General features: G+C 43.2%; 1 protein-coding gene across 1 annotated transcript; it reads left to right on the forward strand.

Annotated features, from left to right (window-relative positions):
- Positions 1–6,210: 6,210 nt before the first annotated feature.
- Positions 6,211–12,971, forward strand: LOC307040284 (protein phosphatase 1 regulatory subunit 12B-like). Its single transcript, XM_079682972.1, has 7 exons — positions 6,211–6,561; positions 9,661–9,677; positions 9,824–9,962; positions 10,723–10,824; positions 11,190–11,240; positions 11,326–11,376; positions 12,606–12,971. Exons 1-7 carry the CDS (start codon positions 6,463–6,465, stop codon positions 12,690–12,692), a joined length of 546 nt encoding a protein of 181 aa, XP_079539098.1. The 5' UTR covers positions 6,211–6,462; the 3' UTR covers positions 12,693–12,971.
- Positions 12,972–13,251: the final 280 nt, after the last annotated feature.

Here is a 13,251-nt window from a genome sequence, read left to right on the forward strand (position 1 = left end):
AACATTTCTCTGTGTTGGGATTCAACAGACACTAGCTGCCACATACAGTATGTAGAGATTGAGATTCAAGAAAAATGTGGAGCGTTCTCATTTTCTTTCAGAGCTGTATGTTAAAAGTAGACACACTTATCTGATATTTAAAGGCAAGACCTAATGGGCGTTTTAAATGTCAAATACATATTTTTTAAATATCTTTAAAACTGATTTAAACTGAAGCTATACTGTACATGTCATGCTTAAACAAAACTAATGCAGAATTATGTTTGGCAAGACAGGGGGAAATAAATCTTTATATCCTAAATTGTGCTGTGGAACTTCACATTGCTGGAGGAGTAACTCATCAGTGTCACTGTAAGAATATAAATCTGTGAAATAATTGGTCTTATTTGTGTCTGTAATGAGATTACAGCAGGTGCAGACCGAGACAGCCAACTCTGAGTCAGCCCTGATTTACTTAAAGGCCAACAGACACAAAATGATGCACATGTTATGTCAACATTTTAAATGTAAACCCTTACCATATATATTTTTAGCAACTTTTCAGAGTATATGCCATGAAATATATTTGTCCTAGAGTACCTTTCAGGAGAATAATTGCAAACAAATGAGCTTACAGAATGATTAAAACTGAGCATTTTTTAAGATTGACAAACATCATATGTGTACTTCGTGGCACAATTCAAACGGGGTTTGAATGCAAATGGACATTGACTTCAATACATCATTTGTCAGAAATAAGGTCCCATGGTTCGGAAGTAGATGGGCGGGACTTCGCCTCTCTATAGCCAGAATTTGTAGTTCTCGGGGGGAGTTCGGGTCCAGTATTTTCAGTCTGTCGTGGTTTCGTTCCATTTCAAAGAGCTTGACGCTCGGCGTAACCTTGGCGCACTGTCACTCCAACATCCAATCCCAGAGCTTGAAGATTAATCACAAGGTTTGTCGCAAAGCGGGCAGGCGTCGTCACAACAATAGCTGGGGATTGTGGGTAGTGTAGTCTCTTTGGCACTCCACATGAGAAAACAAGTTGTTTCTCAGAATTGAAGGGGAAAAACACAAAAGCATTTTACACAATTTAAACCTATCAATGTCGTTTAATTAACAAAGGTAATCTGGTGTTTTTGAGTTGATGAGTAGTGGAGATATCACTGTCAAATCAATCGACAGTAAGGAGAATACTTACTTCCGGGTGTACAGTTCTCCGTTATCCAATGGGAATGGATGCTCACATTGCCTTTAAGAGCTGCCGACATAAACGGGTGCGGTGCTTCCATGAGCGTCAAATACCGCCGCCGATGGGAATACATTGCAATCAGTTGAAAGCTCTTTGCGTCCGTTTATGAAGCTGAAGGAGCTTCGGCGCGTCACAACTGGACGCCACGGGACCCTGACCAAGCGTCGCTCCTGGACGCTTAGGGAGTGAGAGTGTGTTTCCAAAGTCTCAATGAACATGGCTAATTGCGATTTTTTCGTAAAGCTGCCGGAGTTTTGGGAGAATGCCGCGGCGGCGTGGTTTGCACACGTGGAGGCGCACTTCGCCTGCTGGCAGGTCCGTGACGGGGACCTGAAATACTACCATGTTGTAGCAGCGCTGGGAAGCTCCATGTCGTCCAGCTTGGTTGGATTTATCACAGACCCCCCACACCATGGCAAATATGAGGCGATTAAGGCTCTTCTCCTTAAGACATTTAGCTTATCTGCTAAGGAGAGGGCCCGCCAGATACTTGACATTCAAGGCCTAGGAGACAGCAAGCCATCTCAGCAATGGAGAAAATGCTAAATCTGCTGGGGGGGGAAGATCCCCGGATTTTATTCACGGAGATTTTCCTGCGTCACTTACCTTCACGGGTCCAGACGGCGCTGGCCAACACGCCCGTCACGGAGCCCCGTGCCTTGGCCGATGAAGCGGATCGTTTTTTCCTGGCTACACAACAGCCCGGTGCAGAGACGTTAGCCGCGACACTCAGTGGCCCGTCTGCAGGCAAAAAAGCATGGCGGAGGCCGGACACAGCAGTTTCGAGCCGGCGTGGAGACACCGGAGAGTGCTTTTACCACGCACGTTTCGGGACAATGGCTAAGAAATGCATCGCTCGGTGCAGCTACAAACCCCCGGGAAACGGAGGGGCCGGCGCTCAGTAGTGGCCCTGAGCGTCGGCGGCACGGGCATGCTCCTCTTCGTCAGCGACAGTGTTTCGGGGGGCCTGTTTCTGAGTGACACGAGCGGTCAACGGAGCGTAGTTCCCGCGTCGAGTGAAGACATCACCCGTCGTGGGCACGGACCGCGGTTGATGACTGCTAACGGCGGTCCCATTCGCACGTACGGCGTGAGGCCTATGTGTTCGTGCATCGGAGGACAGCATTTCAGCTGGGATTTTGTGACAGCGGACATTTCTTTTCCCCTCCTCGGGGTGGATTTTTTTGTGTGCTCATGGACTCTTAGTGGACGTTAAGAATAGGCGTTTGGTTGATGCCTTAACGTTTTCTTCCCTCGTGTGCACACTTTGCAGCGCAGCGTACGACGGGCTGTCGGGCTCGCTGTCGGGGGCAGACACGTTTCTCAGACTTTTGGCCAAGTTTCCGGACCTGTCGCTGCCCACCTTCTTTGAGCTTACCACTAAGCATGGCGTGGAGCACCACGTCACTACCGAGGGGCCTCCTGTCTACGCCATGGCCGGACGGTTGAATTCTTCTAAGCTAGCTGTAGCGAGGGCGGAGTTCGCAACCATGGAGCGCCTGGGCATTGTCTGCCGCTCCGACAGTCCTTGGGCTTCCCCCCTGCACGTCGTCCCCAAACCGAACGGCAGTTTCCGCCCGTGCAGGGATTACCGCCGACTCAACGACGCCACTACGCCTGACCGCTATCCGGTGCCGCACATTCAGAACATTTTGGTGCATCTTGCCGGTACGGGGGTGTTTTCCAAGGTGGACCTGGTGCGTGGATACCACCAGGTGCCCATGCACCCCCTGGACATTCCCAAGACAGCAGTGATAACGCCTTTTGGACTTTTTTAGTTCCTGCGGATGCCTTTTGGGCTCAAGAATGCCGCTCAGACGTTCCAGCGCCTGATGGATTCGGTGCTGTGGGACCTGCCGTTTGTGTTTGTCTACCTCGATGACATACTCGTTGCCAGCGCTTCAGTGCAGGAGCACCTGTCCCACCTCCGAGCCCTTTTCTCGCGGCTCAACGAACACGGATTAATCATCAATCCTGCAAAGTGCCAGTTCGGGATGTCTGACATTGATTTCCTGGGGCACCGCGTCACCATGGGCGGTGTGGCATCTCTGCCATCGAAGGTGGAGGCTTTTGCGGCTTTTCCTCGCCCGCTCACAGCCCGGTCGCTCCGTGAGTTTCTGGGGATGGTGACCTTCTACCACAGTTTCATCGCCCGGGCCGCTCACATCATGCGGCCGTTGTATGAAGCACTGAAAGGCAAGACCCCCGTCCAGGTGATCGACTGGACAGCAGAGGCGGACGTCGCTTTTGCTGAGGTCAAGACCGTATTGGTTCAGGCGGCTTTGCTGGCACACCCATCATCTACGGCTCCCATCTCCATCACCACGGACGCGTCGGACTACGCGGTCGGCGCGGTGCACGAGCAGTGGGTGGAGGGCGCTTGGCAGCCGCTCGCCTTTTTCAGCCGCCAGCTGACGCCCAGAGAACGCAGGTACAGCGCTTTTGACCGTGAGCTCCTGGCTCTTTATTTGGCCGTGCGGCACTTCCGTTTCATGCTTGTCGACCACAAGCCGCTCACTTTCGCCATGTCTAAAGTGGCGGAGCCTTGGTCGGCACGTCAGCAGTGGCAGCTTTCCTACATCTCTGAGTTCACCACAGACATTAACCACGTGGCTGGCAAGTCGAACCTGGTTGCAGATTGCCTCTCCAGAGTCGTGATCGGAGCCGTCAAGTTGGGCCTGGACTATACTCGCATGGCGGCGGACCAGGTCACAGACCCTGGCGTCCAGGCTCTGAAGGTGGAGGGCGCGGGGCTGCGCTTGGAGGATGTGGTGTTTGGCGACGCGGGCGTTACCCTCCTGTGTGACGTCTCCACGGGCCTGTCGCGGCCAGACGTTCCTGCCAGCTGGAGGCAGTGCACGGACTGTCACACCCCGGCGTTAAGCCTTTGGTGCACTTGGTGGCCGCGAAGTTCGTCTGGCATGGGCTGAAAAAGGACGTGAGGACTTGGGCTGGTGAGTGCGTGGCTTGTCAGCGCGCTAAGGTGCACCGCCACATGAAGGCTCCTTTGGAGCGTTTCCTGGTGCCTGAGAGGAGGTGTGACCTGGTTGGTCCATTGCCCTCCTCTCAGGGCTTTTCCTACCTCCTCACCATGGTGGACAGGACGACCCGTTGGCCGGAGGTGGTCCCGCTCGCTTCGACATCGGCTGCAGACGTTGCCCGGGCCTTCATTGCAATGTGGGTATGTCGTTTTGGCACCCCGTCGGACATTTCCTCAGACAGGGGCTCTCAGTTCACGTCCGAACTCTGGAACGCGGTGGCAGGCGGTTTGGGGGTTAAGCTGCACAGGACTACCGCTTACCACCCTCAGAACGGCCTCTGCGAGCGCTTCCATCGCTCCATGAAGGCGGCCCTCAAGGCCGGACTTACGGACGGTAACTGGGTCGACAAGCTGCCCTGGGTGATGCTGGGCCTGAGGACCGCGCCTAAGGAGGATCTGCAGTGCTCTTCAGCGGAGATGGTCTACGGTCAGCCGTTGAGAGTTCCAGGAGATTTCCTCCCAAACGCATCAGCTCCCTGGTCTGCCACGGCCGCGGCGGAGGCTTTCGCTGCAGTCCCGACCACTCAGCACGATGCGCCAAGGTCTCAAGTTCCCGCGGAGCTACGCTCGGCTGGGCACGTTTTCGCCCGTCACGACGCACACAGAGGCCCCCTGCAGCCCCCTGCAGCCCCCTGCAGCCCCCTGCAGCCCCCTGCAGCCCCCTGCAGCCCCCTTACGATGGACCTTTCTGGTTCTTGGAGCACGGTGGCAAGCACCTGGTGCTCGAAATGGGCGGCAAGGCTGAGCACGTCTCGGTTGACCGGGTGAAGGCTGCTCACTTGGACGTGGACCAGCCGGTGGTGCTGGCTCGACCGCCGAGACCGGAAAAACTGTTTTCACCCACGCTAACTTTACATGGAAGCTGCATACACGTTATCCTGGCGGGAGCATGTTGTTTCTTACACGACCACTAGAGCAGGTTGTGTAAGAAACAACATACACTTTAAAACGTGTCTCTGGGTCGTAATAAGGTCATGAACAATCGGCCTATATGGTCGTTTTTTGTAGGAGGGCAGGCTGCTTTCTACACATGCAGCCTCCAGCTTGATTACGTTAAAACAAGAAATCCGACTCTATTTGTGTATCTGACCAACCAGTTGTTTTTTGTTCAACCTTATCTCACTCTAACAGAAACACATGATCACCTACTGTACTGCATGTGTCCTATTTTACATTTTAGTTTTACTTTCAGATGTAACTTTAACCCTTTTTTTTATTATTGAGGAATTACCCTTTTAACAGCATTGTTTCAACATGTGGGATGTAAACATGTTCGTTAAGTACTTGTACTTTATGTAGCATTCATGATGCTATACTTTTTACTACACTATTATTTAGATGGAAATATTTTATTTTGTAACTCAATATCTTTACTTAAATCATGTGTTATTATTAGGAAAAACCAGCAGATTATAAAGTGGTTGAAATTAGAAATTCTGCCTTATGAGTACTTTTATGTGTGGTACTTCAAGCACATGTTGATGCTAATACTTTAATTTAAAAAGCATTTTGAACTAGGACCTCTACTTGTTCGTACATTGTATGATAGTGCTTCTTATAGTAAGTATAATATCTTAATACTTTTTCCTTCAATTCTTTTTTCATCTTGTACAGATAAAAAAATAAAAGAGATTAATTAAATTCACTTGAAACGTAAACAATTTTAAAATTGAGAGAAATACCTTATTAAACTCTATGACTAAAGATGCTTTATTTTTTACCATTTTAGGCTGAATGACTCTACGTCCCTTGAGAGCCCTTGAGAACAATACTGCTATCAGATCCTTGTGTCCACTCACACACACAACCACACACACAAACACACACACACACACACACACATACACACACACACACACACACACACACACACACACACACACACACACACACACACACACACACACACACACACACACACCCCGCCTACTCTCCGGTCTCACCACTTCCTCACAGCTCTCACATGTGCAGCTCTTTCACTCTCATCAGATATTCAATGTCTGACATCACATGAAGAACACACTTGCTCACTTTAACTAAGGAAACACCCATACATTGGATTATAAATAGATCCCTCTACATTTTCTTTGCTGTTTTTGTTTAAGAAGACATTTTATTTTTAAAACAACTATTTTTGGAAGTAATTTGAATCACATTACTGCTGCATGTGGAGACCAGCACCTCGAGAGCAATGTCATCTGTACTTTCTCACAACAAAGACCAGCCACGCGTTAGAAAGACGCTCTCAGACTCTTCTACTTCATCCACTGCCTCTACCAAGAGCCAGAAGGTAAGGCAGGATTGTCTCTAATCTTTTCACTGTCTGTGTGGTAAGAGGAAATGCCACGGCTGACATGATGCAAACACTAACATCAGAGTTCAGTGATTGTCAAACAAATGTGACTGTAACAAGCCACAAAAGTATTCCTCTGTGTTTGTTTACTCTGCCATAGAATCGTAGTAGTATAAAAGATCCATGGACAATTATGATAAGCCATAAATGACTTCTTAATGCCTCATTTGAAATGAACTCGAGTCCTTTTTTGGACACTGTTTACACATGACAGCTGCTGGAATGCACAAACGTTTTTCTTTTTTCCCCCCGAATGTCCTCTAAACCACTTTATACTGTATATGGCACTAGCATTATTATGTTGCATCAAGACAAAGTATGTCAAAACCAAAGTTTCTCTTTGAGATTGTGCAATTCAAGTGTTTCTGTAAAGCTATGATATCAATGTTTTCATATAACTTGGTACTTTATTTGACAGTCAATCATATATAAAGGAACAAATGGTTTTTCCATTTGCCCATGGTATCAGTGTACAATGTTGACCTTAGAAACATGTTAATAGTTTGATTAAAAGGTTTTCTTCCTTTTTCTTTGTCATGTGCCTTTACATTTTAGTTAAATGGGACACATTTTGGATCCCACAGCACTAAAGATAACAACGTATTTAATCTCGAATAACACTGACATGGTTCTGATGGTTTGTAATAACTCAAACTGTGAAACTTAATCACATGTTGATGTGTATGAGCATGGAGAAACAAAACGTGTAAGTGAAACAAAGAAAGAGTTGTAATGAGCAGTTAGTGTTAACCGTTTATGTGAACTTAGAATCCACTTGGGACAGATCCATGGAGAGAAACAGAGAGAGGGATACAGGAAGAGAGAGAGAGAGAGAGAGAGAGAGAGAGAGAGAGAGAGAGAAAGAAAGAAAGCATGGGGTGAAAGACAGGATGACAGGGAACAGAGAGGAGGAGGGTCTGAGTGCTTAGGACTGGCTTGTGGGAACTCAGACACAGTATTTATGGATGTTTATCTCTCTGCTAGTCCTGCGGGAGGCTCACTTTTTCCACTTGGGAATAGCTGGTCAGCAGACAAAAAGTTCCTCGCGCAATCTAGAAAGGCTGGAGGACAGCTTAGTGACAGAGTCGCTCACATAGATGGGACACATACGCCTGCCTTTCCATCAGCATCTGTTTATATGTGCTGTCGCCTAATCCAAACCAGAACTCTTTCCAAGTCTGCACACTGTATATCATTAATGACCGTTTACCGAGCACAGCCAAGTGTCCAGAGAGCCTTAAAGGAGCTGACATCAGAGTCTGGGGGAGATCCAGAGCTCTTGTAAATGTCTGAGCAGAGGCGTATCACTGTGTTTACACAAAGTATCTGAAACCTAAAGCACTGTTTCTATTTAATAGTAATCCACTTGCTGTCTCAATTATTTAGTTTGACGTGTAACTGTTTAAGCAGTTAACCATACTATACATGTATTACTCCAAAAAGGGATTAGCAATAGCTATAAACTCTCAGTGCAGCACTATGTTAAATAGCAAGATCCCTAACAAAAAATAAATGTATTCGTCACCAGTCTGCTTTTCTTTTTTACAATAAGCTACTCAAACAAGAGAGTTCAGTGCAAAAGTAGACCTCATTTACTGTGTCAGTAGTTATGTGAGCAGAAATAAGTTATTCATTGCATTATTTATCTGATACATGCTGATTTAATTCATACAGGCAAGATAACTACCTCCTCTAAGTTAATACATATTGATTGTTAGAACTACTAAATGTATTAATTAAAGACTGAAGAGCAAGTCATATTTCCCTTTTCTATAATGTATGTGTTGTAAAAACATTCAAATATTCAAAGTATATGGCAATGTGTAATACATTCTGAATCGCCTTGTTTTTGACTGAATACATTTGTAGACGTTTTGTTTGAGAGTGATACAGCACCAAGATTTATTTGTAACTGTTTGCGTGTGCTAATATGTTACTTTGTACAAAAGTGCAGAACATAATAATCCAAGTGAATAATATATAAAAAGGTTTTTGTAAAATAACCATGCCTTGCCTATATGTGCTGTAGAGGTGAGTGAGAATGTCGGAGTACTGAAGAAGACTGTAGAAACATAATAAATGCAGATGTGTCCATTTATGGCGCCAGGGGTCACTGATAGTTTTTGAGTGTGAAACGTATGTAATATTATACTATGACTTTCACCAGATGTCATAACACCTGCAGTATGGGAGATTTTTGATCAATGTGTTGGATATATCATCGCACTCACTTGTAAAATATTACACTTACTGGTGATTTAAACCTAAGTCAATGAAATTCATCAGGCTACCTTTTGTCTATTAAGGGGGTTTTCGTTTTTATATTTTAGCTTTTGATCTGCTCTTCTGGTGGAAAATATCCCACCAAGGAAACCTTATAACCCTTCAAACTTCAGCAGGCAATAATGACCACATAGTGAGAGCCACTGCCAGAACTATTACCTTTTTTGGATGTGTTTAGTTATCTCTGCTTGTCAGTTTATTTAAGAGATCTCTTCCTCTCCTCTTCTTTTAACTTGGCTTGACATTTCTGACTGCCATAAACCTTTTCTTGGAAAACATAAAAAGAAAAACTTTTATGAGGAATTCCTGGTAATGTCCCTTCGAAGAATCACTGAGCTTTGCTTTCTAGATCTGCTGATAAGGAATACATTTGCTGACATTTACAGGACATCTTATAAAATATTTCCTCTGTGCATTTAAACTGCATTTGTACACTATTATTCATAATAACTGGTCAACATGGTTAAAAAAAATAGTGCAATATACCAAATGGTTTGTGGAATTGTTTTCCTGCATAGCATGAACATCATTAATCTGGCTAACGGCCTGCCAAACAAATGATGAAATCAAGCTGTGTGATGTCATTATTTGTGCAGTAAAGAGCATCTACTGACGAAGGACGGTTCATAGTGACAATTAATGACTTGTTTGTTTCAATGTAAGGTTAAAGGTTGGCTAAGAACAGCTGGAAATATTGGCGAGTTGTTGCATTTTTCATTCAGCAAGTTCTAAAACCTTTTTCCTCTATTTCAGCACGAGAAACTGTCTAGGTAAGAACATCCACTTCACACTATTAATACGTACAAAAGACATTTAGTTATCACCTAACTCAATCAGTGCATCAGTGAGATTAAACTCAGACAGTAACAGAGGTTAACCCCAGAGTTGAAAGGTAATACCTCTCTTTTGCTTCCAGATTAAGCTCGTCGGGTTCCTCCGATGTCTCCAATGACTCGTCAACAAACCACGCCGAGTCCTACTTCTTAAGACGGGAGAACAGACTGTCTGCAAGGAAAAAGGCAGAAGAAGAGTCAGCAAACAATGACTATAAAAAGGCAAGTGATGCAGACAGAAATAAGGTTTTCAAACTAAAAGTGATCACAATGAATTAACTCACCTAAAGGGTGGGTTAAATATCCAAGCAAGGGCTTTGATCACGGTGAATGAAAGGAAATCCTGTCCATACTGTACACCACAAGATGACTGAGCTTTTGTCAAGTATCTAATGAAAACAAAACAAAAAATTATACTAGAATGACAAATAAAAAATCATAGAAAAATGCTGCACTGCCAACAATTAATCAAATGGATATAAAAGTACACACACAAATGATACATTAAAAGTAAAGCAACCTAGTTCATGATTCTTTATATCAACAGAAATTGAGTCTTTTTTTATTATTATTGTAAATTCAGTATCTTGACATTTTCCCAGTTTCACAGTTTCACAGTTCCATTTGAATGCATCATCCTGAAATATAGATACATTTTGTAGGCATTTTTGTTTTGTAGAATAAAGGATAGATTAATCAATACAAAAGGTCTATAGAAATATGTTCAATCAATAGAAATCATTATGCCGATCTAGTAGATATCGATATTTCCCTTGATCAGTGTAAACTTTGACCTGTTTGTTGTGATAGATGGTATGTAAGGGAAAGTCTTTAGTATTTATGGTCTGGGAATTATAATGATCAGTAGCATACTAAAACACCCACACACCTTCACTGTTGCTGTTATAGTCAATGTTTGTTATGTTTTTTTGCTGCGAAACAAACAATCTTTTAGAAATGCTAACAAGTGAATATTTTGTAGATGTATGAAAAGGCACTGGCCACCAACCACAGGCTGAAGTCCAGGCTGGAAACAAGTAAACAGGAACTGGCAATGATTCAAGACCAGCTGCTGAGAACACAGGTAAAGCACATCATTATTACTCATTTAAATGTAGGAGTATGAAACAAATGGGTTCAGCAGAGCAAAAAAAGCAATAATTTCAATAATTCAGATTTTAATTTTTTAGTACATATCCAAATATCTCCCATATATTCTCATGACAATATCAGGTAAAAGTGTGAGAGAGATATGTCATAAATGATATACGTACAGTAAGCCACAATGAAATAACTGTTATCCGCTTTCGAGATTCTGTGTGCAACTGTGGATATATTTGACACTTTACATTCAACACTTGCTCAGTGTTATGAAAATAGAGAAGCCAATAATGCTGCAGTTGAAGGATTTGTAAAAAAAAAAAATGTAAATGACTTTCATTGTTGCAGAAGGGAAGAGCGGAAGATTGTAGTTCCAACATGCTTGAGACAGAAAAAAAGGTAAAAGAAAATCCAGATAATACTAAAACATATATTCTTTAAAAGTTTCTATAATTATTTATTTATCTGAATGTTTTGCCCATAGGAAAGTTGGAGTATAAAAAAGAGGATAACGGATTTGGAAGAGCAGTTGCAGGTAATTCGATGAATAAGTTGTCTTGTAATTCACCCTAACATTCACCATACAGTCGCCTTTAAAAAATGTATTATAAACAATATAGCACGATATCTTACCCAGGACGGAGTTAAGCTTATTTGGCATGAGGAAAACAATGCACAATCAAATGCACACAGTTTAAAGTGTCTGTGTGTCCAAACACTTGTCTCAGCTGACATCATTTATCACCATTATGCTCTGCTGGCTGTGGAATGTTTGAGCACTTTGACAGCGAGCTGGCCCTCAGCGTTCATGTACAGTCTAACATTCACAAATGTCTGCTGTGTTATGCCCAATAGGACACAAACAAAAACCTCTTGTTTGGGACTAAACAAACATGAGATTCTGGTTTGAAAGTAATCAAAACAGAGAAGCATTGTTATAGTCTTTATTTAAATGAGCAAGTGCAGTACAGTAGTGTGTGTGTTGCTGGATGTGAGTGTAACATCTCGTGTTTTTGTAAATGTGCTATGTATTCTTTTCAGTGTATCATTTCTCCTGAACAACCAAGTTGTTTATGTGAAGCTACATTTAGTTCAGGATCAGTTAGCAATACAATAGTCTTTTACTAGTGCACCTGTGTTTAAGTCTACTATGTAACCAACCCTAACCCTAAACTAAACTTTATTAAATGTAACTAGTCTCGAAACCATGGGCAACATTACTCAATTAATTATATTAGTTCAACAAAATAAGATACTGTCTTTACTTGGCAAAGGTTTGGGTTCAGAGTTAAAGATAGACACATTTAGCAGGGAGAGGGAGAGGAAAACCAGACCATATGATAATTGCTAGAACACTTGACACAAGATAATAACTGGCACCGAGAGAGAGGGGAAAGACTCAATACACCCAGAAAATAATGAGGTGATTAGGACGGGAAACACACAAATGCAGGAAGTGGAGTTGTCCGAAATGATATGGTGAGTATCAATTAAAACAGGAAAACATTCATGACTAATTGACATAATCTGAATTCGATGTAATGGAGTCTGAAAATGTTGCATGAATCAACTCTAAAACCTTGGGCATGGCATAGGAAAATACTACCAAAATATCAAGACACAATCCAAATATAGATTGACATTTTTGGTATGGCAAACAAATATCTATATTAAGTAACCTAAATCTCTTTGTTTAGAGTTTTTAATTTGTATTCTTATCATGTCATGACTTTGCCTACCAGTTGTCTCCTTCCCTTCCTTCAGGTAAAAGCAGAGCTGAATATGGAGAACCAGAGACTGAAGGACGAGAATGGAGCTTTAATCCGGGTCATCACTAAACTGTCCAAGTGAGACAGAAGTAGTAGAAGAAAAGGGGCGGATAACAGAAGCCATATTTATACCTGCATTCTTCTTACATTCAGCCCGTCCTCAGACAGAATGTATGTACATATTAAAGTTTAGTCTTTTGTCTGTTGAGTTACAATCAGACACATGTATGATCAGCTGTGAAGCCTCATGTTACTGTACTGTATCTTAAGTAGTAGCACATTCCCAGATAGAAAATACATTAACTTAAAATGCATTTTATATATTCATAAGATATTTCTACATAAAGGCAAATGTCCACAAGATTGTCAACTTCTTATATTTTTTCTTCACTGTGTTGGAATCAGTAAAGCATTTCTGACTGTGTGTTAATAACCTACATATATGGACAAAATATTGCAGGTATTTTCATGGAGGTATTACCATGGAAACTGCCATTTCTTTTTGTCTATTCCATATGTGGACATTGAAAACATGCTCTGAGCTCTCAGGGACAGCTGGTGATGGATGGGATACATTTTTCAGGAACGTGGGAGCGTCACCTCTGGTTTAAAAGATGTTTAACCTTACCTTGAAGTATGAT

The sequence above is a fragment of the Notothenia rossii genome (assembly GCF_949606895.1).
Source record: "Notothenia rossii genome assembly, chromosome: 5".
NCBI lineage: Eukaryota > Metazoa > Chordata > Actinopteri > Perciformes > Nototheniidae > Notothenia > Notothenia rossii.

Excerpts from the sequence above, each read along its gene's own strand:
- LOC307040284 (XM_079682972.1), top strand. The coding sequence starts at position 6,463 with ATGTCATCTGTACTTTCTCACAACAAAGACCAGCCACGCGTTAGAAAG. Across the intron at positions 9,963-10,722 it reads CAAACAATGACTATAAAAAG|ATGTATGAAAAGGCACTGGC; the intron begins GCAAGTGATGCA and ends AATATTTTGTAG. Across the intron at positions 11,241-11,325 it reads TGCTTGAGACAGAAAAAAAG|GAAAGTTGGAGTATAAAAAA; the intron begins GTAAAAGAAAAT and ends TTTTGCCCATAG.